Raw genomic sequence first — 26972 nt, 5'->3', positions numbered from 1 at the left:
TGGAGATCTGAGAGCCCAGTAACCCGATTGCTACAAAGTACACAGAAATCCATAAGTGGAAACAAGATTTGATACAGTCATGGTGAGAACCCTCTGCTATTTGGAGAAAGGAGGGTAGTGCTCTCTTATTAATCTATTAATTAATTCCACATGCTTAGTAAGTATCTACTGTGTGCCAGGCCTGGGAGAAGTGGAGGGGAAGTAAAAGCAAGCCAAACAAGGTCCCCCAACAGAGAAAGCCCCATTCCAGTAGTACGCGTGACTCGTGCTAATAAGCATAGAATTACAACCTGAGAAAAGGAAGGAAAACTGGTTCTAGCGGAGCCAATAACAAAAGAGGGGCTGAAGAAGCAGCGCCTGAGCTAAGCTTTGACTGTGTGACTGGAGGAAAAGAGGCTCAGCTATCTGCCCACAGGAGATCTGGAAAGTGGATCCTGGACAGTGTGGCTCCTTGCCTTTCATCCTCAGCACCCCTGCTTCCTGTCCTGTCGAGGTTACTCAGCCACAGAACCTGGGAGGGCATGATGGTCAATACACTGTCCTCAAGGACACAAAAGGCAGCAGCTCACACACAAAGGCAGAGGTGAGTTCTCTGGGCAGCAGGGATGCGGCCAAGGTGTCCCCAGGGCACCCTATGCAGTGACTCACGTTTCTCTGTCGACTGCACGGTGTGGAAGAGCGTCAAGGGCCTCTCGCTGCAGGATGGGGGTTTGGAGTCGCTGCTCTTCTTCCGAGACAGGTGCAGTTGGGCATTGGTGAGGGGCGCGTCTGGCACGGTGTTAAATATCTGCAAAATAGTTTCATAAAAAAGTTACACACTAATGTGAACCCAGAAGAAAGCACAAGTCCGGACCTGTATGATTAAAAAGTCTAGTGGGGTCTAAGAATCAGCAAGAAAAAGAAAAAGACCATCAGCATCTGTTCAGGACTCTGTTGTAAGCATCTCTAGGAGCTGGCAGGGAACAGTCTCCTTTGGAAGTACACCCCAAGGGTCAGGAACCATCCACTTCCACTTCCCACCCCCTCTGTTATCATTTGCATGGATCTGCTTTCTGTTGTTCTCTCCAAAAACAACAAAAGTAGCCACTGTCTGTGAAAAGGACTTAAAATTTTTTTGATCACCTTTATCTAGAACTGATTAATCAAAATCATTTTCCTGTTCTTCACTGTCCATGGGTCTATTTCCCAGTTCTTAACAATTGCTTCACAATTTTCTGAAGATGTGAAACATGCATTTAAATGACACCAAAGAAGCCCAGAACAGGGCATCATTTTCTCATCCTCAATCATCTCTAGCTGGACCATCTTTTATACTTCAGCAGCTTTGTGTTATCTTTGAGCTGAAAAAAAAAAGGCTGTTTTCCCCAACTCTTGATGACAGAAGTAACATACATACTACAAACTGTTTGGAAAATGTAGAAAAGCTTCAAGAAGAAAACAGAAAAACTCTCCCAATTCCACTATCTAGAGATAACCACTGTTAGCATTTGAATTTTATTTTCACATGAGCTTTTTTGTTTTAAGCTTTCGTTGCAAAACAAAACAAAACAGGTCCACGGTTTAAAAAAAAAAAAAAAGGTGAGAAGAAAATGACAGATAAAATTCATGACAATGCTTGTCTTTTTTCCTACAGATCCAAGTATGACAGAATTATTATAACAGCTACCACTTACATGGTGCTCACCATGATTACAGTCACCACCCTGCAACGTTGGCTCCCTAAGGACCAGTCGCTGCATGTGTTTTCCACGTAGCTCACTCAGTTCTGAGTGACCCTGAGCGTCAGGTACTGTTCTCATCATTTATAATGAAGGACTGAGGCAGAGAGGTTAAACTGCCACAATTACAAATATAATTACAGATGATAACATAGAAAACCTGTGTCCCTAGATTTTCTAGGTTTCTTTTTAAGTGCATATAATAACAACAACACTAATTCATTCAGCCTGGAAAGATCTTTTGAGCATCTCCTTTCTACCAGCACTCTGGGTACAGCAGTGCTTGAGGCCAACATGCTTCCTGTGGTTTAGACAGTCTGCATCTAGTAGCTGTGATTAACTGAGGATCGACCACGTCAGGTACCACCTCAAGTGCTTTGTATGTGTTATCTCACTTAATGTTAAAATACACTTCTCCACAATTGGAATCCTATTCTTTTTACAGTTTGTATCCTATATGTTTCTTCTAACATTGTATTATAACATTTCCCCCTTCATTAAAAAAATCTTCAAACCTTATTCTTCTTGGCTGCATAATATACCCACTGTATTAAGATATCAACATTTATTGACCCATTCATTATCATCTCATACTCTGGAGTCTTCTGGATCTTCTGTTTCCCAATAATCACAAGTGATGAGAGGAAAGTGGTGGCACCCCCATGCCCCTCGCCTATGGGTGGCTCTAGACACATGAGAATCTTTCCCACGGTTTTCTTTCTTTTGTGCATGCATTAAAAAGCAGAAGTCAGAAGCTGAGATATAGGAAGCTAAGTCATAAGAATGATAAGAATTTCAGCCAAAACAGCTGCTCTCCATGAGTTGGCAGGTCTTTGGGTTCCAATGATGCCAGCCAGCTGGTTCAGTCAGTCTCCCTTCCAAACACAGCTGTCTGAAAACAGTATTACCATATTTTCCCCCAAGGGACTGAATTTTCCACAAAATAAAATGAATCACTACATAGCTGAGTTCATCTGGGGTAAGGATGTAAGGAAAAAAGGAAACTTAAAGCAAAAACAACAAAAACCCCCTAGCTTCCAGGGGAGCTTGAACCCCCAAAATAAGTACCTATGCTACACATGTCACCAGGCTCCTTCTGAGGATCTTCGAGGAAAGAAAAGAGAAACTATGGTTGTTGCTGAGCTCAAGGACCACAGTGCTAAGACCTAAGCACAGACCTAAGAAGCTCTCTCCCACTTCGTTCTGCGCCCCACCAATCCAGCCAGGGCTGCTTCTAGGTGATACCCTGTGCACCAATAACACTGGCACTTGCTCTTATATATCAGTGTTTGCATCTGCCAGTCACTGTGCTAGGTCAACTCGGTGTAGCCAAGCAGGATGACCATTCCACAAGGAGAGATTTCCTGAACCACATGGCCCAGCAGGAGAGGGGCTTGGATGGAACCCTAGACCTGCAGTTTCCAACAACTCCCCTCCCCATCTCCACAGCAGTTCTCAGCATTCAGCTCATCTTCTCCAGCCAACCTACACTACCAAAGCTGGTGCCCAAACCCACAATACAGATTTCAACAAATGATGATGTCTCTTAACACCCTTCTGCCTCTGGCCTTAAGTACAGCATGTTCCGCAATTCCAAGCAAAAAATATCTGAAAGTGAATTCAAACTAAGTGATAGGCCCCCACCTCCTATGTCTGGCTTCCAAATTTTGTCTTTCTTTTCCGAGTGAGCTACTGAGAATGGGATCCTCGCACAACCACAATAAGAAAAACGATAATGCATATGCAGCATTTCCATTTCAACTGTCACCAGAAAAGTGAGCATTTCCTCTTTCCTAAAAACTACTAGATGCTAGAGAAACAAAGAAAAGTGAGTCATAAGGAAGAACTACGGATTTAAACAGAGGAGTGGAAAACTGCCTCCAAAACCGTGTTTATACACTGATAAATAGGAGACATGGGAATTACATTCTGCTTATTGGCTATTCTCTCTAAAAGGAAAGCTATTGGAGCGTACTAGAATCAGTTCTAGAAGACGGAGATTTTCTCCATGGGCCAGAGCTATAGTCCTGAAGTCTAGCTCTCTGGGCCTCAGTGCAAGCCAGGCCCAGGCTTTTGAAGAACTTAGACAGGGCTATTTTCAGGATCTAATGGACACATGTGCAAGTGGGCCTGCTATGAAATGTGGAGCGCCAGACACAGGACTATCATCATTATTATTACACATGTATTTTTCCAAGGCACGAGGGCACTTCTGCAAATCTGACCAATTCAGAACAGAAGATACAAACTTTCACTATGGAGTCTGGGCAATCATTCCCCAAACTACTGTTGTTCCTTTAACTCTGAAACTCAAATACATACAAGTTGTTTAAAGGCTGCTCACTGTTGAGCCAACTTCTCAGCCAGGCCAAGAGATGCCTGTGTGCTACGAGACAGCAAAAGAGACACTGATGTATAGAACAGTCTTATGGACTCTGTGGGAGAGGGAGAGGGTGGGAAGATTTGGGAGAATGGCATTGAAACATGTAAAATATCATGTAAGAAACGAGTTGCCAGTCCAGGTTCGATGCACGATACTGGATGCTTGGGGCTAGTGCACTGGGACGACCCAGAGGGATGGTATGGGGAGGGAGGAGGGAGGAGGGTTCAGGATGGGGAACACATGTATACCTGTGGCGGATTCATTTTGATATTTGGCAAAACTAATACAATTATGTAAAGTTTAAAAATAAAATAAAATTAGGAAAAAATAAATAAATAAAAGTGAGCTGGAATTCTAAAGAGAATTCGAATGATTCACAATTTTGCTGTTATTCCAATCCTAATCTGTTTGGAAGGGATGACTTCAAAAGAACCCTGTGCAGTTTCCTTCATTCTGATGAGTAGAATCAACATCTCTGCCGAACAATGGAAGTATGAGCTCACGTAATCTCTGAGCAATGGATTTATGGGGCTCTACCAGGTAGCTGAACAATCTACTCATCTCACAGAGACTTTCCAAATTAACACAAAAGCGGGGAGGGGGGGCAAGGTTTATTCCATACCCCAAGTGTCCCATTAATTCTGTTCAAATTTACAAAAGAATTCTGGCTTAGGAATGCCTTAGAAATAAAAGTTATTAGGAAGGCTCTAAGCCTTCTGGAAGCTAACAGGGAGAAGACCATAAAATAAAAATATGATTCTAAATAACTCTCCCAAGTATCCCTAATTTCAAGATTCCTATAAGAGGAATGAGCAGACCTGTAAATACCAGGCTACTGTTTCCCCTTCAGCTGTGTGGCAGAATGGTCAGGGATGGCTTGGCCTCTGCCCTCACACAGAGCTGGGCTAAGTCCTGGTCTGGCTGCTCAGCGGGCAGGACTAACATCACCAACACAGACAGTGGCATCATTGCCATGTCACAGATGCAACTTATATGTGGAATCTAAAGAAGTGGTATTATACAAATGAACTTATCTACAAAACAGAAACAGAGTCACAGATACATAATATAAACTATGGTTACCAATGGGAATGTGGGGTAGGGATGAATGGAGAGACTGAGACTGACATATGCATATGCATATTACTATACAGAAAATAGATAACTAATAAGAACCTACTGTATTGCACAGGGAATGTTACTCAATACTCTATAATGAGCTATAAGGGAAAAGAATCTAAAAAAGGGTGGATATATGCATAACTGAGAAGAAACAACAATGTAAATCAACTAGACTCCAATAAAAATTAATTTAAAAAATAACCTAAACATCATCCAAAAAAATAAATATATAGGAAAGGAATTTACCATCATTTTATGGGGAGAATGCAAATAGGCATTGGAGCCATACAGACTTGGGTTCAACTTGGGCAAAAGCCTTAACCCCTCTGAGCTGTTTCCCTTCCGTAAATGGGAATCTAACACCTATCCTGCAGAGATACTGAAAAGTTAATGTATATTAAATGCTGAGCACAGAACCTGATAAAGAGTGGGCAGGAGGTAGAGTTAGTGTAAAGGACAATAAAAATATTCAAAGTTTGTTGAGTGTTTATCATGCTGTTATTCACATGGATTATCTCAGGACTTGGGCTTCCCTGGTGGCTCAGACAGTAAAAAATCTGCCTGCAATGCAGGAGACCAGGGTTCAATCCCTGGGTAGGAAAGATACCCTGTAGAAGGGAATGGCTACCCACTTCAGTATTCTTGCCTGGAGAATCTCATGGATGGAGGAGCCTGGTGGGCTATAGTCTGTGGGGTGGCAGAGAGTTGGACACAACTGAGCAACTAGCATTTTCAATTTCTCTCAGGATTTACCATTATCCTTGGGGCTTCCCAGGTGGCGCTACTGGTAAAGAACCCAGCTGCCAATGCAGGAGACACAGGAGACGTGGGTTCAGTCCCTGGGTCGGGAAGATCCCCTGAAGGAGGGGATGGCAAACTACTCCAGTATTCTTGCCTGGAAAATTCCATGGACAGAGGAGCCTGGCAGGCTACAGTCCATGGGGTCACAAAGAGTTGGACACAACAGAAGCAGATGTCAAGTTAAGCACTGTCATCTTATAGGTGAGACTCATTGAGACGAACTGATTTGTTCAAGGTCATATGGATGAGTACAGTTGGACTAGGACTTAAGACAGCTTAGCTGGACTGTCTGGGTCTTAATAACCTGTGGCCTTTATATCTGTTATTAATTTGAGAGACAAAAGACAAAATGCAAAGATTATAGTTCTGGAGTCTGATGGATCTGATTTTAGTCACTCACTAGCTCTGTGACTTTGGACAAGTTATACAACTCTGACCTTCAGATGCTGCATCTATAAAAACTCCTGGGACTGAGGTGAGGACAGAAGCACCTAACACAGTTTGACACTCAGGGCCCAAAAGCCATGATTGCATCCAATAAAAAAATATAAAAAGGAAAATAACTGGAGACTCAACAATGAATTATCTGCAGAGGATTTAATTTTTAAGTGCAAATTTAATTACTGTTCTTTTTAAAACATCAATCTCAAATGCTTACAGCAATGTTAGAATGTGCTGTTCTTTCCCCCTTGTCTACAAAATTCAAATTTCACTGCCCACCCCCCGACCCTCCCTTGGGCCCATCTCAACACTGGAGACCGTTGATACTTGTGGGATTTATTCTTAGCCACGTCACATATACATTTTTGTACCTTTTCTGATTCCACCTGTTACATGCTTCTGCAATTTACAAGGATTAGAAGCCTCCCCATAATGTGTGTGGTCTACTCTTTATTATGTGCTGTGATTTTTATGAGAGGAAAATTAGGTAATGATGAAGAGTTCCTGGTCTGTAACTGAAAAGTAGTTGAGACAATAAATCAACGACAGAGGCCTGGGATTACAAGGCAGAAGAGAAAGGCTTCTAGAGAGAGGAGACTAAGCACTTTCCTGAGACACGGTGCATCAGGGTTTCAAGCAATAAAAAATAACAAGTTATGGGCTTATTAATCTGAAGAGTGTCTGCTTTGGAGGTGGAGGACTAGGCCTACACATACCAGCTTACACACTGCCCACTCTTTTAACAACAGGCTGTAGAGCAGGATTGCTCCGGGCACGGCAAGCCATAAATCCAGTGCCTTTCTTCTGGAAAGCCAGGCAAGTCTTAGCAGGGCTCATTTAATATAACAGTTAAGAAGCCAAATTCAGAGGCTACAGGCACAGAGAGGTTTTTTAAGGACAGTTGGAAGTCCAATGTCCTGTTGATATCAGCATTTTGGCCCAGAGAACAACAATTTGGAAAGTAGTTTGTGGAGTTTTATTAAAAGTCCCTCAAAAGGAACCAATTTCATTTAGTAACTGGCCATTTATATAGCTGGCCTGGGTAACCCATGGGAGGCTCTGATTTTCCTTATCTCCAAAATGATTCTATTTCCTATTATCTTTGCTGACAGAGAGGAATAGAGTGTAACATAACAAAGCTCCATCATTACTTGGGAACCATTAAAGAAGCTTCACAGCTCAAATATGCTTGGTTTTTCTGGGGCTTTACTGGTAGGGTGGTGGGGGGAATACACATGTTCAGATCCACAACCTATGAAACTAAGGAAGAACAGTTTACATGGCATTAGACACAACAAATAGAAAAAAGGTCTGTGACAGAACCATTCTGGCCCAGCATAGAAGTAATTCCAGCTTATTTCTAGACCTAACTGGATAGAACCAAAAAGAAGGTGGCACAGTGGTAAAGAATCCACCTGCCAATGCAGAAGACACAGGAGATGCAGGTTTGATCCCTGGGTCAGGAAGGTCCCCTAGAGTAAGAAATGGCACCCACTTTAGTATTCTTGCTTGGGAAATCCCATGGACAGAGGAACCTGGCAGGTGACAGACCATTGGGTCGCTGGGTCACAAAGAATCGGACATGACTAAGCATGCATGCAAAAAGAATGTCCTCGGGGACCAATGTAAGGAAAGGTAACAACAACAACAATAACAAAAAATCAATGAGCAAATGAAAAAAGCCATGGCCATGAGACATAAGATTAGCTTCCCAAGCAGGCCATAGTGACAGGGGTTATCTCCATGGAATAAAGTGTCCAGATATTCTTCTTCATCATCATCATCATCATCATCCATTCTGCATATCAACAGCTGCTTGAAATACCAAGAAAATGAAATACAATTGCCCAACACTGGTGAGTTGACAGAAACTATTCAAATCAATTGTATTCTATTAATTGATCTACATTTTGTGTACAAACCCCAACAATGAACGCAATAGATTTCAATGGCACCAATATTTTGTTAAAAGCAGATCAAGGCAATTTGGTGGCCCAAATCAACTCAAATCAAGACAATCTTGAAAGAAACATTATCATTTTAATGGAAATGCAAGGTGGTTTAGGACCTGCTGCTTTTACAAAGGTGTTAAGTGAGGCCATCCATATTTGCTTACTCTTTCCCTTGACCATAAGATTAAAAGTTAACAGGTATGAAAAAGGGGCACTGATCTTTGGGCACTTCTGGGAATGAACAACTCAAAGCTCAACTCTCCTACCTCTTCCAAAGCCAATTGATGGACTGGAAAAAGAACCACGGTAACTGACTTTGTAAAACATCAATAGGCATTAAAAGGGGCAGTACTGATAAAAGCACAAGGTGCCTGGGCACCTGTGCACACCCACGTCCAGCTTCATGTGCAGGAACCTTTTTGAGTGTATGGCCAAAAGAAACACCATGGACTGCCCAAGAACAAGCCAGTCCCATCCCACTAAATATGTGTCAGAAAGTAACAGGAAGATGAAGACATACACATAACCTGAGATTTCACGTCTAACCAAAGCTCTGAAAAGGTGGCAGTTTGTTTCTTGACAGGGTTGTTCTTTCTAGACATTTAAATTTTTCAAAGTCACTGGCAAGGTAACCTTTAAAAAGAGAAATGGAAAAAACTTTGTAAGAAATTGCGGAATTTCTGGGCTTTCAGGTATCTTGGACAATGACAGCATTCAGTATTTTGAAATCTTAACTAGATGCATATAAATACTGGTAACTTCCACTATAACCCCAAGTATGGGCCTGATCGATGTCTTAAGGTGACAAGGTATGAGCTGTTCAACTTAAAATAATTATTACCTCAAATAAGCAAGGAAACAGCCAAAGTGTTTGCCCTCTGAACTTTCAACTCTGAAATCTGACCACAAAAAGAGCCAGACTCTCAAGTCTGTTCTTTCGCTTTCATATAAACCATGCTGAGTACAGGGTATGGGGTTGTTGATGGGAAATGATGCCATGAGCTAGTACTTGGGAAGTCTGGCAAGACAACTCAAATAAAAGCCATTAGGATCCTACCCTAGCCTATAATAAAGTAAAGGCTATAGGTTAAAGGTTACAGTCTCTGAGTAAGACTTTAAAAATATATAGCCCCAAGTTTACAATAGTATGATCAACTCTATGGTTTTGTTATTTATCTAATGAGTGATTTTGATATCAGCAACCAAAGTACAATCTGGTTCTGCTTCAGGGATGTTTTTCTCAAGTGCTGATACAATCATTTTACCCCTCTACTTGGAATCCCTGAGAGGTCCCATTTTTCTGGAGCAAACGTCAACCTTTCTCCCATAGCTTTCAAGATCCCTGTCAGAGGGGCTCAATCCAACTGTCTGGCATCATCTCCGACCACTTGCTAACATACAAGCTAAGATTCTTCCACAACCGTGTTGTTGTAATACATACGAGTTGATTAATGTTGATAATTGATTAATGTTCTTCTGGAAGGCTGTTCCCACTGTCTCCACTGTTGCTCTGCCTAGAAAACCTCTACCTATCTGTCAGAGGCCAGTACAAGCTGAATGAAATTATTTCTCCTCAGTGGTACCATATAATTTAGTCATTTTATTGAATGTCACTTAGCAAACTGTATTATGGTAAGTTATATCCTGAGAAAACAAGAAAGCCATTGGAAAAAAGATCTTGTCTCATTTATCTTTGGTTAACAGTAGATGTTCAATAAATGACATCATTAGAGATTAACAAGAATAGGTTTTAGTAGCTTGGATTGTGAAAGGAGTCCTAAATTCAACCTTAGTTACTCTCATAACAAGCTGTTTCTTCAACTCTCTGGACTTCAGGTTCAAAATTTATAAAAGAGAGTTAACAATATTGGCCTTATAATGCTGCTATGGAAAGTAAATGATATGATAAATATAAGGCTGCTTACCACAATGTCTTGTGAACAATAAGCTGTAAGTAAAAGTTAGCTATTAATATCACTATTCTTATTACTGCTAGACTATGTACATTAAAAAGACCCATTACCTTTAACTGAGCAAATAAATCGGTATGTATTACCAGCATGGAAAAAGAACAAGTACCATGAACACCAATGCATAATTTGTATCTTCTGGCTTTTTCCTCTCTGCTTTCACTTACTGTGGGATATCTATTTGGTACAAATTGTTCCAAACATTGCTCCCCTACTCAGGGCTGTGCAGGAGGTGAACAACAAAGTTTCTGGAGCATCACAACAAGGTATATAGTTAGTGAACTTAATCTGACCAAACCATGTCTGTGAGAAACACATCATGAAGGCTCCCACAAACAAGAAACAGGTTAAGTTCTTGAGATGAGACAATGATGCTAAGCAGGGGATGTTTCTAGACAAACAGGTGCTGTCTTGAGGCTGTGCAGATGTGCCAGAGATAACATAAAGGAGTCCAGGAGTTCATTTTAATTTTTAACCCTTTGTCTGAATGTGTAGTGTTAATCCTCAGTAAACAACGAGAAAGTGGGAGGCGAAGGGGGGGACAGTAGAGAGGCAAGGCCCTATGCATGAAAACATATGTTTAATAAGGAAAAAGAAACTGAGTTTTCTCGTCAGGAGAAAATTCTCCCTCTCTTCTAAATGCCAATTTTAAAGACAAAGCTGTTTTCCATTTTAGACATTAATGAGTCAGTACTCCATACCGAGGCTCCCAAAGGGTATGTGAGGACTGAACCTGCCACTATTACCAAATGTTGGATACTCCCTGGCCACGTAAAAACGGCAATACTGAGGAGAAACAGAAGAGCATTTTCCATATACATGCTGAGGAGTTGCAGCACCAATAAGAAAAGGAAGCTACATGCGAACCTGCCAGTGATGGGGACTGAGGCATTCTGGGAGATGGTCTGCAGACAGCAGCCCACAACTCCTCCCACATCTGTGGGCACACTGCTCTTCCCATGGTGGGGGGGGGTCTCTTTCCTGCCCCTTCAGTCTGGCTGGACTTGTTGCTTTGACCAACAGAATCCAGTCAAAGTGACACTTTGTCTATTCTATTCTAGGCCTAGAACTTCTGAGGCCTTGTGGCTTCTGGTGCTTGTCCTTTTGAAAGTTTGGCCTAGACTACTAAATGATGAGAGAGCAGGTGGAGAAAGAGGACAAGTGGAGGAGGACCAAGGTGTCCCAGCAACAGGTGGCACCAAGGTCCCAGACATGTGGAATAAGGCCATCTTGGATCTACCAGCTGCACTAAAACCACTCCAGCAGATATTATACAGAACACAGGTGAGCCCTCCCCACAGTTCTGGTACACAGAGTTGTGAGCAAAAAAATTATTGCTATTTTATGTCACTAGGTCTGCAGATGATCTGTTACAAAGTGATAACCGAAAGACACATCTTATGGTTCCCCCCACCAAGTGGTTCCAAAGAGGCTACATGCCTGGGTTTCTATACCCTCTCTCTGTGCTGTCTTCCAATACTTATTCCTGGGCCCCTCTCAATTTTATTCCAAGGCACAAACTACACATCCTATATAAAATGCCCATAACAACATGGGAGAGGGTATTATACCACTAACTGGGGGGACATACACTTAAGACCTGTATGACAGCTTGTTTCAAGCAAGAGGACATATGCTATCAAATGCCTGTTGGGGGACAGATTGAAATAATGCTGTTAGACACCACTTCTTCATCTGGTGTCTCAGGATTTTGTGCAACTTCTGACAACAAAGTTAGAAAAGTGGTCACTCAAGAGATTTGTGTGTGTGTTTATGTTTCTAGAAAATTATAGCCAAGCCTAAGGGCTTCCCTCATAGCTCAGTTGGTAGAGAATCTGCCTGCAATGCAGGAGACCCGGGTTCAATCCCTGGATCAGGAAGATCCCCTGGAGAAGGATCCTTAACTGCAACCCACTCCAGTAGTCTTGCCTAGAGAATCCCGTAGACAAAGGAGCCTGGCAGGCTACAGTCAGTGGGGTCGCAAGAGATTGACACGACTTAGCGACTAAACCACCACCACCAAAGGAATGCTCATTAAATACTGTTAATGGAAGGAATGATGCTGAAGCTGAAACTCCAGTACTTTGGCCACCTCATGCGAGGAGTTGACTCATTGGAAAAGACTGATGCTGGGAGGGATTGGGGGCAGGAGGAGAAGGGGACGACAGAGGATGAGATGGCTGGATGGCATCACTGACTCGATGGACGTGAGTCTGGGTGAACTCCGGGAGTTGGTGATGGACAGGGGGGCCTGGCTGCAGTCCATGGGGTCGCAAAGAGTCGGACATGACTGAGCAACTGAACTGAACTGAACATTTCCATATTGTGAATTTTAAAGAAAGATAACAGTATTTATCTGAGGACATAAACAAGGTCTGTTGATGAATAAAACTGAATTCCCTTAGCAGTAAATTCATCCAAAGCATTGTCTCTAAAGCTAAGGGCTCTCAGAGCATGAGTTCTGTGAGGTGAACATCACAGGCTTCCAAAGGAGACTAACACAGCATCTGCTGACTTTATACCACACCAGACCTGAAGCAACATTTGAAAAGGAGTCAAGCTGCCTAGTCTAAGTTGTTTTTATCAGAAAGGCAAGCCTGATGAATGTTAAAGACTTTCTCCCCCAAATCATGTACAAACACAGGTCTTGCACTAGCTTTGGCCCATCATAGACCCCAGGTTAAAAATCTCTATCAAAGTGGCACGGGAGCTCCCTCAGGACTGGAGACACACACTCCACTGTAGTCTTCATCCCAAGAATGTTTCCACTGACACTCCTGCACCAGCTCCCACAGGAACATAAATCTCACTGTGATTCATCCCACTCTCTGGCAGAAACTAATGAAAAATAACATGTAATAAAGCACTGCAACGCTCTTTTAATATATGCCTCACCAGATACACAGTAGAGAGGAACATAATTTATGATCCAAAAAATCGGATGAGTATTCTCACCAGTTCCTGCCCGTATACTTGCAGGCCTGACCCTGCATTTCATATTTCACTTCTATTTCTGAATTTTGTGCTCAAGTGGGATGGCGCTTGTTGACACAAGTCTCAATAATGCTATTAGCAGTATCCAATCTTTTTCCTATCATGTTACTTTTTAATGTTTCCTGGTTTTGAAGGCCCAAAGACACCAAAAATTATTACAGTTCAAAACCTACTAGATGCTGCCTGCTGTAAGACCAGACATGAAACATAACCAAAGCACTTACTCCTTAGAGCTCTGTCTCAATATTTAATGTTATTTATTTGAGAAAATATTATGTTTAAAAAGTATTATTTTGAGCAAGGGGGCACATGCAATACTCGTAGATGTATTTATGCTCTATCTTCAGAGAAATCTGCTCAGACTGCTGAAAAGAATAGTTTACAGTTAGTGACATTCCTTGTTAGATTCTTGGCTAAGACCTTTAATAAATCACCTTATCTCACCCTCACAACAAACCAACTAAAGGGATGTGGCCCGCTGGCTGATTGGTCATCAAACTTCTTTCCCTTTGCTCTGCATGGTTAGGGGCTTTCCCAGTCTTCCTTGCAGTTAGAGGTAGCCACATGACTGAGTTCTGGCCAATGGAAAGTGGAAGAGAATAAGGAAAGCACCTTCTAGGTTTGGCCCACATAATCTTACCCAATCTTCCATGCCCTCTCATTTCCCTCACCAAATGGCTGATTGCAGAGATCTGCAGAGCAGAAGGCAAAACTACAAGAGAGAAGGAACCTGGATTGCTGAATCACTGTGTAGGATCCAACCAACAGAATACCCACAGTGAACTGGTATGTGAGGAAGACAGAGACTACTATTGTCCTGAGTCACTTTTGGAAGGGTTATTTGTCACAGAAGTCACACTGTACTGAAAGTATTTTTATGAGCATAGAGAGGTTGAGTAATCTGTTCATGGTCACACAGCTGACAAGAGGTAATAGATTTACATCCAAGCGGTTTGCTTTTAGAAATCATGCTATTAACTTGTTTAGAAACATGATATTCAATTATATTTCCTTTTTACAATTTCATTTTAATCATACAGAACATAATCATCTATACCTGACTTACTATATATGAAGGAACTGGCTGGACAAAGTCCAAAGGTTGAGACAGAGAGAAGATAATTTCTTCAAGTAAATTATCTGACCTCAGATCTCTTTATTAACCATGTAAGAAAAAAGCTATGTTGTCTACACAATTTTCCAGGATACCTCAATTACTCCGTGAAAGTCTATATTCAGAGGTTCTTTAGTAGTTACTAATGCTGTGTAATAACTTACCCCTCCCCCCAACTCAGTGGCTTAAAATATTTAATATCTCTCCCACTTTCAATGGGTCAGGAATTCAGGACAGACTTAGCTCAGTGGTCTCTTATGAGGCTGTACTAAAGATGTTGGTTGGGGCCACATCATCTGAAAGTATGACCAGGGCTGGAGAAGTCACTTCCAAAATAACAGACTCACATGGCTGGCATGCTGGTCTGATTGTTGGCAGGCAGCCTCACTTTCTCCCCACTGGGCTGTGTGACCATCCTCACAACATGTGGCTTGCTTCCCCCAGAGTGAGAAAATCCACACCACAGCAAACGCTACCAAGTCTCAGGATTGGTCTCCAAAGTCAAGCCTGTTACTGTCACAGTTTCTCATTATCACTTCCTACTGATCACACTGGGATTAGTGTTGATTTCTTATTCATAGTTGGAAGAGAACACACAAGGGGCTGAATACCAGGAAACGAGGGTCACCAGGAGCCAGTCTGGAGGCTAGCTACCATCATTCACCCAACACGCATGTACTAAGCATGTACTGAAGAACTACAGAAACAAAATAGGCCAAATTTGTCTGCTTTCATGTTACATATGTTCTAGAAGAGGTCAGAAAGGCAACAGATGTAATCAACAAGTAAATGATATACAGTACACTAGAAAGTGCTAAGTGCTGTGGAGACAGAGAAAGCACCCTCAGGGGCAGGGGGAGTGCTGGAGGTGGGGCTGTCCACAGTTTCACATGGAGAGATAAGGGTGAGCCTCACTCAGGCTTAAAGGAGGAAGAGTGTTCCAGGCACCACAAACAGCAGTCGCAGAGGCCTTGAGGTGTGAGTGTGTGCCGTGGGCAAGGAACCGTGAGGCGGTCAAAGTGGCTGTAGGCAGGAGCTGGAGGAGACGGCTGTAGGAGATGACATGAGGCAGTAGCAGAGGGGAGAGCAGAGACCGTGGAGGACATTCCAGGCTCCCATAAGGGCTCTGAGTTTCACTCTGAAATGTGAAGACACTGGACAGTTCTTAGCAGACAATTGACATGATGTGATCTAACACTAAAAACATCTCATTCTAGGGGCTGACTTCAGAATGGACAGGCCAATGGTGGAAGCAAGGAAACAAATGAGGAGGTTCCTCTACAAACCCAGACAAGAGCTGTGATGCCTTACGGTCTTGTGTTGTCAGTGCAGGTGGCTAGTGGTCAGATGCTAGATTCATTTGGCAGGTAATCTAGCACAATTAATTCACCATTCTAGGTAAAGGTTTTATTTAGGATTTCATTATATCTCAGCACCTTGGACTGTCAAATGCTGCCCTAAGGGGCCTTGCAGATGCTGAGGAGATTCATAGGGATTTGCTACCAGAAACTGAGGTGGGACCGATGGGTGCATGCTGCTTTCTGCCCCCTTAGCCCAGTTTTTAAGGGCAGCTGTGTTGACATACATCATTAAGCAGGGAGGGCAACCCTCTTAAGACAGACTAGAAACTTCAGTGCCCTAAAGGAAGAAAACTAAGCATGCACCCACCCACATACACAGTGTAAAACAATACAGCATTTATAAAATTATAAGGAAACTATATTAGGAAAAATATTTGCAATGCACATGAAAATTGATTACTATCCCTAATATTTAAAAACTCAAAAATTCATAGAAAAGAAAAAAAAGTAAAAAAATGTCTAAAAGGCATTTTCAAAATGAGGCTCCAAGTAGTACCTCCTTCATCAGATAGTTGTGAGGTTAAAAGGACAACATATATAAAGTGCTTAGCACAGTTCCTATTACAAAAGAAATGCTCATTATGTTGCCCACTGCTCCCACCACCACAACCGCCACCGTTGTCACTGCAGCCATCCCAAGATGACTATCACCACCACCATCACCACCGCCATCAGCAACTTCGTCAGCATCACCACAGGGTAAGAGCCACCAGCAACGCAAACCTGAGTCAACCCTGTAGGCCAGTTCTCACTCAGCTCCCCCCAGGTACATTCTCCACTTGCAATGACAAACAATATATTACCTTTTCATGATTTTCTATTAGGATCTCAATGACTATGTTCTGAAACTTGATATCCATTATGGCTGCTACAGTTTCTTCCTGAGGACGCAGCAGGGTGGGTCCAAACACCACGCCAAGGTTTGCCACTGTCATCAAATTCTGCTTGTGGTTGTTAGCAACACTGGGAGGAAGCAAAAGAAATGGCACAAATGAGAGAAATAGTAAATGACAGACAACTGACTTCCTACACCCGTCTCACCTTCAGACACCTCATCTGGTAGGAGCCAGACCTAGGGGTCTGGAGTCCAAAGCCAGACCTAGCTGCTGGAGTCCAAAGAGAGACTTTTTTACTCATAGTCTCATCTACCAAAGTTTCAGAAATCTCCAGTGTTAGGCTATTTTGCTATTTCATGATATGACACTCTTTACAATTCCCATTTTGCCTAAAAGAAACTAATAACCAACCAACCAAAACGGCTTGCCTTCCAAAATATGAACCTTTGCACATTTGAATCCTTGTTCTGCAAATCCAGGTTATGGTAATCCCTCTTAGTTACAACTTTTATCCTTGGCTGCTGCTTAAACCACTGTGATCATTAGCATTTTCTCTAGTGCAAATATAAAAACTCCTGACAGCTTTAATACATTTGCAAACACAGCCCAAAATAGATCTAATTTTTTAAATGAGTAGATCTCAGTCAGGAAATTCAGCACTTTAGGCTCAAAGTATTTAAGTCCCATCACATCAGACACGTGGCTTGTATTAAGCCAGACACGTGGCATGAACAGAAATAAACATGCACTACTTAGATCCATGTATATAGCTGTTTATATTATCACTTATACTCAAAATCCAAGAAACACACAGGGCCAGGAGTATCGGGTCTGAGTAAGCTTCTAAACACATAAGCATATTTTTGTATAATCAACTAACCAAAACATATATCTGAAATCCACACCCAGGTCACCATGACCTAGTCATAAAACTTCACTGTTCATTTGCTAGCCCCACGTATAATAATATACAAAGTTATCTATTGACAACGAGTTAAATTAAAAGTTAAGGCCATTCAGTATTGTTAAGAAAATATTAGGGGGCTTCCCTAAATCACCTGTTGGAAGAAGGAAACTATTCATTACTAGAAACTAGAGAGAAATTGGACAGTGGTGGCAGTTTGCACAGACATACCTCCCTAGCATTTAGTGCTATTTATACAGATTTTTTTTTTCTATACAATTCTATAAATGTTTGCACTGTTTCTCCTGGATACTTCTATTTTGTAGGAGAAAAAAGAGATTTGACTTTAAGTACTGGTTTTGAAACTGAGCCTTTACTGAATACTATATTAACTGATTTTATCACGAGAAACGTATATTTCTTTCATTTTCTATGGCTAAAAGTCTAATTTCATAAAAAACCCCTCCTCTGAAAGAGATGGGTACGTCTGTGAAGCCTGACTGTGGAACAGCCCAATAAAGAAGGGAATTTGCTTTTTTATTGCTAAGCAACACCTGTAGCAAGGAGATTCTGCCACTGAAGCCTTGTCCTGTTTCTGGTCCACATAAGACTATTTTCATTTCCTGAGATCTAGATGAATTTCCTGATATTACTTATAGTTTTCCATTCTACCTAGAACTGTATCAGGTTTCTAGTCTGAAAGTGTTAAAGCAGATAGTCAAGGTTTTACCTGGCAAAGGGGAAAAGATTTGGTTCTGAGTCTCAGCTAGAATCACCATGTCTGCATATTTACAAGATGCTTGTAACACCACTACTTTCAACATCAGCTCCTTTGTGCAGGAAGTGAATTCCATGCTCTTATATTTCCCCTGCTAAATGAGCCAAGTCACTAGACTTACCCTCTTGTCACAAAAGTCCCTTGTGTATGTGAATCAACAAGCTATTTATATATGAAAGCACTTTTAAATTGTAGACCAATATAAAAATATAGGGTTTGGATAATGATCACTTTCACCATCACGCTTCTCAACAGGGCATCTGACTAAAGCAACTGCGTCTTAACAGGGCTCCCAGACTAGACTCTCTGGGTTCAGCTACGTCCCGCCTGCCCCCACCAGCTTCTGTCTGCCAATTCAGCGCCGCTCAAGTCAGTCCTCTGTTGAAAACTACAATGGCTTCACGCCTCACTTGGTCGCTGGGAGAGAACACAGTGACACAGTGCATGTGTATGACACAGGGTATGTTCAGGAATGCTTCCACGGTTGGAATGTTCTGATAATGGTGACTATAAACCGTTGATGGGCTCCATTGTTTCTAATGCCAAACTCCTATAACCTAGCACAGCTTTCTCCAACTCACTTCTAAGCCTTCTGCCTCCTCCCAGATCTGGTCCTTGGAAAAGGGCCTTAATGTTTAAGCTTTGGATTCCTCATCTTTTAAAAATAGGGCGAGTTTCATTTCTAATCTACATCATGAGGTTCCTATGAAGATTAAATGGATATAACATGGGAAATGCAGTGATGATGATTCTATTAATCATTCACTACCCATCTTCTGTCTACTTTCATATCTATCTGCCTTTGTCAATCCTTGCCCTGCAATGTCCTCTTACCCTTCCTTCTTTTGCTTGGCAAACTGCTGATCTGCAAGGCACAGTTCCAATGGTGCCCTTTCTTTCCAAAGTCTCTGACTAGTCTCTTCCCAACCCTCCACTGCTTGATGAAGGCAGGCGTGTTGGCCCTGGATTTATTACAAGTTATTAGTGTCTCAACTGTTGCCTTAGGATAGAGACTGTTTTTATTTTAGTTGGTAACACCAGTGCTGAGAGCAGTGCCTGGCTCAGGAGAAACACAATAAATGTTCACCGTGGTGTTAAAAGATGATGGGAGTTTCTGAGTAAACATTAAACAATTATTCACAACCCAGCTACTTACTTGGAAAACCTCAAATTATTACTGATGATTTTGGGGGAATGTACCTCAACTTTTCAAAGTCTGGAACTGTGTTCCACTCCTTAGATTTAATTAATGAGCAATAGTTACTCTGATTTGCAGACCCCAGTGACCCAAAGGCATTTGGAAAAAAGGTATGGTAACTGTGAATAAGCATAATAAGCTTGAGGCTACCTAACATAATTCATTTCCTTTTTAACGATCCATTTTATTTTAGAACTTACAACACACTGATGTAAATCATAAAATTTTGGGGAAAAAGGCTGCACCTTTTACGACTAACTACCATTATCTTCTGGCACACTGAAGCAACAAATTATCTATCCCTTGATTATTACTGCTCACAACTTGGTATAGCTATGTTCATTATTCAAGAATGAATTATTAATAGCTGGAGATCACTCTGAATCCCAGAAAGAAAGGCACAGACTTCAGCCTCTTGCTAGCACCAGCCATCCATTACAGCTTGATGCATTTACCTGTGTGTGGGAGGCAGGCTGGCAGAGTGCTGGGGAGCCTGGTCCAGTTGAGGCCACGGGACTCATTCATTAGTGAGGTCTATAAAACATGGAGAACTTGCTTTCTGGGCTGGTAACTGAGGTGCTTGAGCTCTTCCTCACAGCCCAGAATGTCATGTTGAGTCTTGACTTAAAATCCACACACAAAATTCTCCTGTGCATGACTGCACATTCCACCAAGGAAGTCTTTGATAGGCCTTGCCTAGGGCCACACGGACTCCTCTGTGAGCCTTCTTACATTACTGCCAGTTCTACAGACTTCCTTTGCAGGCAGAAGAGAAACAGTTCCACATGTGATTTTAACCTGGGAAAGGCCTGCTTCCTTTTGTGACCCATAAGAGTTTGCCACAACAGCTGAGAAACAGGGCATCCCCCAAGGGACATGACTTCAGGGCAGTTGGTGGGGGTCGACACCCCATGTTCCCTGTAGTTCCCTCAGGAATTGTGGTTAATGAGGAAAGAGCACGTTCCAAGGAACACGGCCATGGCAAAGGGGCCTCTTGCTACCTTTGCTTCCAGGGAAAATGGATGAGGGCTCTGGATTGGTCTGACATCCTTTGAGAGGCAGAAGATTACTTCCAGATGAAGATGGTAATGGGGGAGTATTAGGAGGAGAGAAATAGGAGCCAACTATTTTGGGGCCAGAAATGCAGAGACGCCCATGCTGTCTTAAGGATCACATCTGTTTTTCTAGCGTTTAAATGAGAGCTGGAGCTGTGGAAGTGCTGAGTAGTACTTTATAACTACAGATTGGTCCTGATGTACCAACAATACCTCAGCCTGTTGCTAGGTTTGCAAACAGGTTTCATCTTGAGGCCTGCAGTGCTGGGTCATGGAGCATCAAAGCTGCAGCCTGGCTCCACAGGACACAATGAGTTGACCTGGGTGGCGGTTCCAGCACAGCAACACTGTCAGCCATGCTTTGCTTGTTTGCTTCAGCTTCCAGTGTTAAGAAATGATAACTTAGACTTGTGAGGTGTTTTAGAGTTTACAAGGAGCTCTGCACCATGTTTTTATGTTTGCTTGAATTTCATATAATATGTCTAGAACAGTAGCTCTCAAACCTTGACAAGGACCCACGGTAGGAAATAGATTTTCCCATGTAACATTTCACTAGCACATACATACATATATATATATATATATATACACACATAGAGAGAGGTATACACACATACACACACGCATATCAGAAACACAAGTTTCAGAAATAGTGTGATAAATTGTTTTGATTCTATTCATTTTTCTATCTACTAAATCAATTTCACAATTCACTAATGTGTCATGACTTACAGTTTGAAAAGCTTCCTTCTACAGGTAAAGAGTACAAATATTATGTCCAGTTTATAAATACAGAGAAATAAAGGCTAAGGGAGACACTATAGTACAGGGGGTGGAGTCAGACAGAGATTCCCAGCAGGATGAGAGCAGGCAGGTCACTTGGCTTCTCTAAATCCCTTTCTTCACCTGTAAAACATGAGCAACAGTATCTGCTTCATAAAGTTTGTTGTTCAGTCACTAAGTCATGTCCAACTCTTTGTTTAAGGCCGATAAAGTAAAACCAGGTGAATTGATCTCTTGGATGGAAACAATGGCTTAATAAATGACAGCTGGTATTGTCCACAGGGGCAGTCAAGACAGTGGTGATAACAATGTGGAAGCAGCAGCAAGTGCCAATTTAAAGTCACACTGTAAGTTGCTGGTGTCACCAGGTGTCATGTTCAGGAATCTCTAGTGGCCTGCTTCTACCTGGGGCAAGGAACCTGTCTCTTCCACCTGTATTTCAAGGGCTAATTTTTTCTTCTGGTTATTCTTTGTTCTTTCCATTTCTACTTTAAAAAAAATTATGATATACTTCAAATCTACAGATAAATTCAAAATAGACTGTTACTTAATTTCTATTATTTCCCTATAAGCAACTCTGGGCATGACAGGTTGAGAGCCTCCTTGGAAACTATAGCAAAACTCACCACACTCATTTGCTTCCACGGGTTAGGCCTGCCTGGCAAGTCCTCCCTTAACCATCCAAAGCTCACCTGTCTGCAAGGCCAGCTCTAGACACCCCTCTGACAGGAGGCCACACAGAACTCTCTCCTCTAAGTGATTATGTTCACAACTAATCCATGGAACATTTCTACACTGACTGCTTCCCTTCTCATGAGTGTCTCAGGACTGTGAGCTGGATCTGGATCTTGGAGTGAGTCCCCTGCAGCACACAGGCAGGGACTGGGAAGGCCTGAGGTTACCAATTAGGAAAGTCATTGTGTGAGTGGGCACCCAAGCTGCAGTAAATATCACTTATTTCTCTACCATTCTCTCAGGGTTAGAGGAGCTCCAAGCCCTGGGGCCAAGAAGGATTAGCTAGAAATGAAGTTGCTAGAACTATACATTTTTTGTGGTCACCCAAGGCAAGTTAAGTTTCAAGGGTTGTCAATGTGGTTCCTTCCACCAGCTTCAAATTCATCTTTAGTATGGAGTGGGGAAATGGTGAGGGGAATCCCCATCACCACTGGCCATGAGTTTTCTAAGTCAGACTGTGTGTGTGTGTTGCCTGGTTACCACCTGAACTCAGTGAGACGGGACCAGTCTGGATGGTGCTCAGGAGGCCTCTGCCAAGGAAACCCATCAGAGCCATAAATACAGCTTTGCTGGGCTGTACCAATGGCTGGCACCAGAATGAGAGTTTAAAATAAATTTTTCCATGTACTGACTGGGGTCATGTTCACCAACCATATTTAACATCTTTCTGGGAATGCCTATCCAGTGAGAAGCCAGATTTGAAACTTTGAAACACTAAGTGTTTATGTGTAATCTTCAAGAGAAAGCCTTGAGACAAGTAGGTAAGACTATCACTGTCATTTTACAGATGAGGAAACTGAAGCACTGAAAAATTAAGTAATTTGCTTGAGGTCACACTCTAATGAAGGACAGAGCCAGAAAGGAACTCAAGGTGGCTGCAGAGCCCATAATCTTCACTTTAGCACTCTGCTGCGCCCACACAAGTAAGGGTCAGTTCAGCTAGGCTAAAAGACACTCTTCTTTTTCCCACTCAGAAAATCCAACCACAAATGAATATATTGAGGCTTGAGCATGTGGGGGGAAAAGCAATGGTTACAATAGAGAAAAAAAAAATAAAAGCTTCTCCCTTGATTCACCACCCAAATTACTAAACTGGAAGAAGGGGGAAAAAGCAAGAGAGAGGAAGAAAAAGGAGAAGAACCTATGACAGTGCTATTGGACTAAACACCGTTTCTACTCCCTTATTGCAGTGAAAATGGCTTCATGCTTGACAAAAACATGAAATTGGCAAAATACCCCTCATATATAATAGCATTCCATTTGTAGTTGGCTGGCAGAGTCGGATCAAAAGAGTGAACACTTTAAGAGAAAAGAATGAATTGAAAGGAAAAAAGGAGGAATGGCTAAATGGGTGGTTTCCAAAGCAGCCCCTCTCCACCCCCAAGACAATTATGGCTCTACATGCATCCCTGCAGGCTGCTCTGCTTTCATCCAACAGCCTCAAAGTTCTGTGAATAGCAACAATGTCTTCTCTACTTTCAGTGAAATGTTTAAACTATATTTCAGATGGGTAAGCATCACTGCTAAGATGGTAAGTATTGACCAATATGATACACATCAGGGCTTCCCTGATGGCTCAGTTGGTAAAGAATCTGCCTGCAATGCAGGAGACCCAGGTTTGATTCCTGGGTCAGGAAGATCCACTGGAGAAGGGAAGGCTACCCACTCCAGTATTCTGGCCTAGAGAATTCCATGGACTGTATAGTCTATGGGGTTGCAAAGAATTGGACACAACTGACTGACTTTCACTTTTCATATACGTCAACTTTAATGCCCAATTACAGAGGCCCATTTGGTGCTGAAAATTCTATAGAGAAAAGGAAAAGGGATTCAGGTGAATTTTAAAAAGTCATTGTACCTTTTAGCATATAGCTTGCAGTCTAAAGTGGAGACTGTTCCAAAATCTGAGTGTGCAACCAACTCTATTCCTACTCTGGCCTCCTCCAATCCAATTCCAGTACCTATTTAAAATCCACCAAAGATTTTTGCTTTAAATTTCAAGTTGAAAACCCTTGGCCTTCAAGATCCTGCCTGATCTAGACCTTCCTCCATTATCTCTCCCTTAGCTCATGGATCTCTGGGCTAAAACTCTAGTTAAGCCTGGGTGCCTTCCTTTCTAATGCCTATCCCCCGATCAGGGAAGCTCTGCAGTCCCTCTTGATCTGGCTCTCTCCTAACTCATCACTCTCTTTTCCCAAAGAGGTCTTTCCTGGATACCCCAAGCCAGGTCAGATACCTTATTACAACTCTTAATTCTGCAATTCTCCTTCCTAGCACTTAGTGAATTATGTCATTATTCATGGAATTATCATTGTCTGTCTCCTCCACTTACTAGAAGTTCCAAGAAAACTGGGATGGCGTTATCCTCCCTTATTGCTCCATCGCCAGGGCTTAGCACAGAGTTTGCCTGTATTAGGTATTCGGGGAAAAAGGAACATATGCATGCTTTAGGAGGTTACCTTCCTTTGAGGTTATCAAGGCTCAGTTGCACTTCAATTCAATTCAATTCAGTCGCTCAGTCATGTCCGACTCTTTGCGACCCCATGAACTGCAGCACGCCAGGCCTCCCTGTCCATCACCAACTCCCTAAATGCCTGGTTTAAACTGTCTACTAATGTCTTGCTACCTTTGCCAAGGGGGGGACAGCAGTCAGGGGAGTGGCTAGAGCAGCTTACTGCGACACTGACAGCATGCAACAAACCAGTGGCTCTCCTTGGCCACAGTGCTAATCTGGAAGGTACGAAGGCCATAAAATACTCGTAGGGTATAATTACCATTATTACATGACTGCTCTAATATGCACTATAAAATACAGCATAAGTTCACAATGTTATATCAGGCTCTTTTCAATACACTTAAACCTTCTAGGACAGTGTCTCCTGTGGAAAAAAAAAATCTCACTTTTCCTTTTCTTACCCCTTTCTTCAATTTCATTATTTCCTACCTGCCTTAGATTATTAAGATCATCATCAACAATAACAGCTACTGACACTGACCAAGCACTTACTGTGAGACAAGTATTAAGTACTCCATTGATTAACTCATTTTATCTTTACAATAACCCTATGAGGTAAGTTCCATTACTGCCCCCACACGAAGAAGCTAAGGCTCAGAAAATCCAGAAATTTGTCCAGGGTCACATACTGGGGGCTACCACACACTGGTGGCTCAGTGGTAAACACCTGCCTTCCAGTACAGGAGACATAGATTTGATCCCTAGGTCAGGAAGATCCCCTGGAGAAGGAAATGGCAACCCACTCCAGTATTCTTGCCTGGGAAATCCCATGGACAGAGAAGCCTGATGGGTCATAGTCTATGGGGTCACAAAGAGTAGGACGCGACTCAGCAACTAAACAACACCACCACATACTGAATAAGTCATAAAGTGGGAATTTGATGCCAGGCAGTCTGCAGTCCAGAGCTACTGCTACTAAATGCTCTCTGGTACAATGCAATGTGGGTGTGTATGAGATATAATATATACAGTATATGATCTGTCATTTTTATCTCACTTGCCTCTCTTCTTTTCTACATAGCCTAGCCTTAAAGAGAACACGGGTAAAAGGAGAACCAGATTATTTTTAAAAGGATGTTTTGAAAGCAAACAAGAATATTAGGTTTATCTCTGCCCACTGACAGTATAAAATCCCAAGGCTTTTCTTCTGGGAGAAAACTAATCTGGGTCATGGGAATTACTGGCCCCCTCAAGAATAGGCCAAGTTTCATTAACAAGAAGAATTATACTTTTTCTGCTAAGCTGTCTAGTTTTCCTGATTAGTCACTGTCATTTAGAGACTAAAAATAGGCTAACCTGCATTCTACTTGCCCTGCATGGATTCAGCTACTTGGTACCCGAATACTTTTGTGCAGATGGAAGGCACATCCCTTCAGTCTAGGGGTTAATGGATGGGCTTCCCCTCTCTGGCCCTGGCTAGATCAGGCTCTGGCCTGCAGCTGTATTCTTGGACCCAGTCCACAGGCCAGATGAGGAAGCATAGCACTGTCATACAGAAAGACCTGCAGAGAAGCTGGCCCAGGGAACCCTGCTTCCTGGAAAATTACTTAACTATTTCAAATTATATAATAATCCATTCTCAAGTTCAGTGTTATTATCATTTTCAAAGCATTTTACAGTTTTTAAAGTCCTTTCACATTATCACTGACTGACTTATTTTGAGGCTTATGTTCTCCAGTCTGGAGAGAGATGCCAGAGCACAGAGGAGGCATATAAGATGGTCGGTCCTTTGTGTGCCAACCTGATGCCACCAAGCACTGTGAACAGATCAGTTTCTGCTGGTGGTGATATTTCCTTCAGTGGTTCACCTGCCACCTTGAGGTGGCACTGTCCCAAAAGGCAGGCCCTGGAAAGCTGCCTTAGCACCTTCCACTGCCTATCACGCACAAGGGACTGCTTTAAGCGCTAGGGATAAGGCCATGAAGAAGACGGATGGTCCAACCCATAATTCCCTGCTTTAAAAGCATATATTCTTTTGCGGTCAAACAGACAATCATCAAATAAAATCTACAATAGAAAGACAGCACCGGGGGGCTGTCTGCAGTTTGAGGCATGGTGGTGAGGAAAGGAGCCACGGGGAGGGAGGCATGTGCTAGCAGCCTGAAAGAGGGAAGGAAGCAAGCCATGTGGGTCTCTGGGAAAAGTGCTCCAAGGAAACAGAGAGCAGATGCAGGCAGCTGGCAGCACCAGTGAAAGCCAGTATCCCTGCCGCACAGCCAGCAAAAAAGAAGCTATCAGAAGTCAGGTCACGGACTTGAGGGCAGGAAACCTTGAGGACTTTGCAGGCCACTGTAGCTCCCCCCCCACCATCC

At 42.5% G+C, this 26972-nt stretch overlaps 1 protein-coding gene across 9 annotated transcripts in view; it reads right to left on the bottom strand.

Moving 5' to 3' along the window:
- ARHGAP26 (Rho GTPase activating protein 26) overlaps window positions 1-26972 on the bottom strand; it is a 475560-nt gene that overhangs the window by 89899 nt on the left and 358689 nt on the right. For 6 of the 9 annotated variants that reach the window (XM_086412177.1, XM_086412175.1, XM_086412178.1 and 3 more), the window contains 2 exons: window positions 16660-16819; window positions 649-787 (listed from right to left, as the gene is read on the bottom strand). In XM_086412177.1, the coding sequence (XP_086268303.1) occupies window positions 649-787; window positions 16660-16819 (299 nt within the window). Of the gene's footprint in view, window positions 1-648; window positions 788-8483; window positions 9051-13397; window positions 15634-16659; window positions 16820-26972 lie in introns of those variants that run through there. The other 3 variants (XM_086412182.1, XM_086412181.1, XM_086412180.1) reach the window with 3 other exon arrangements.

The sequence above is a fragment of the Bos grunniens genome, chromosome 7 (assembly GCF_055505025.1).
Source record: "Bos grunniens cultivar Pamir isolate PY7600 chromosome 7, Bosgru_T2T1.0, whole genome shotgun sequence".
Taxonomy (NCBI): Eukaryota; Metazoa; Chordata; class Mammalia; order Artiodactyla; family Bovidae; genus Bos; species Bos grunniens.
The sequence above is the reverse complement of the archived record's forward strand: the minus strand, read 5'-3'. Positions and strand labels throughout refer to the sequence as shown.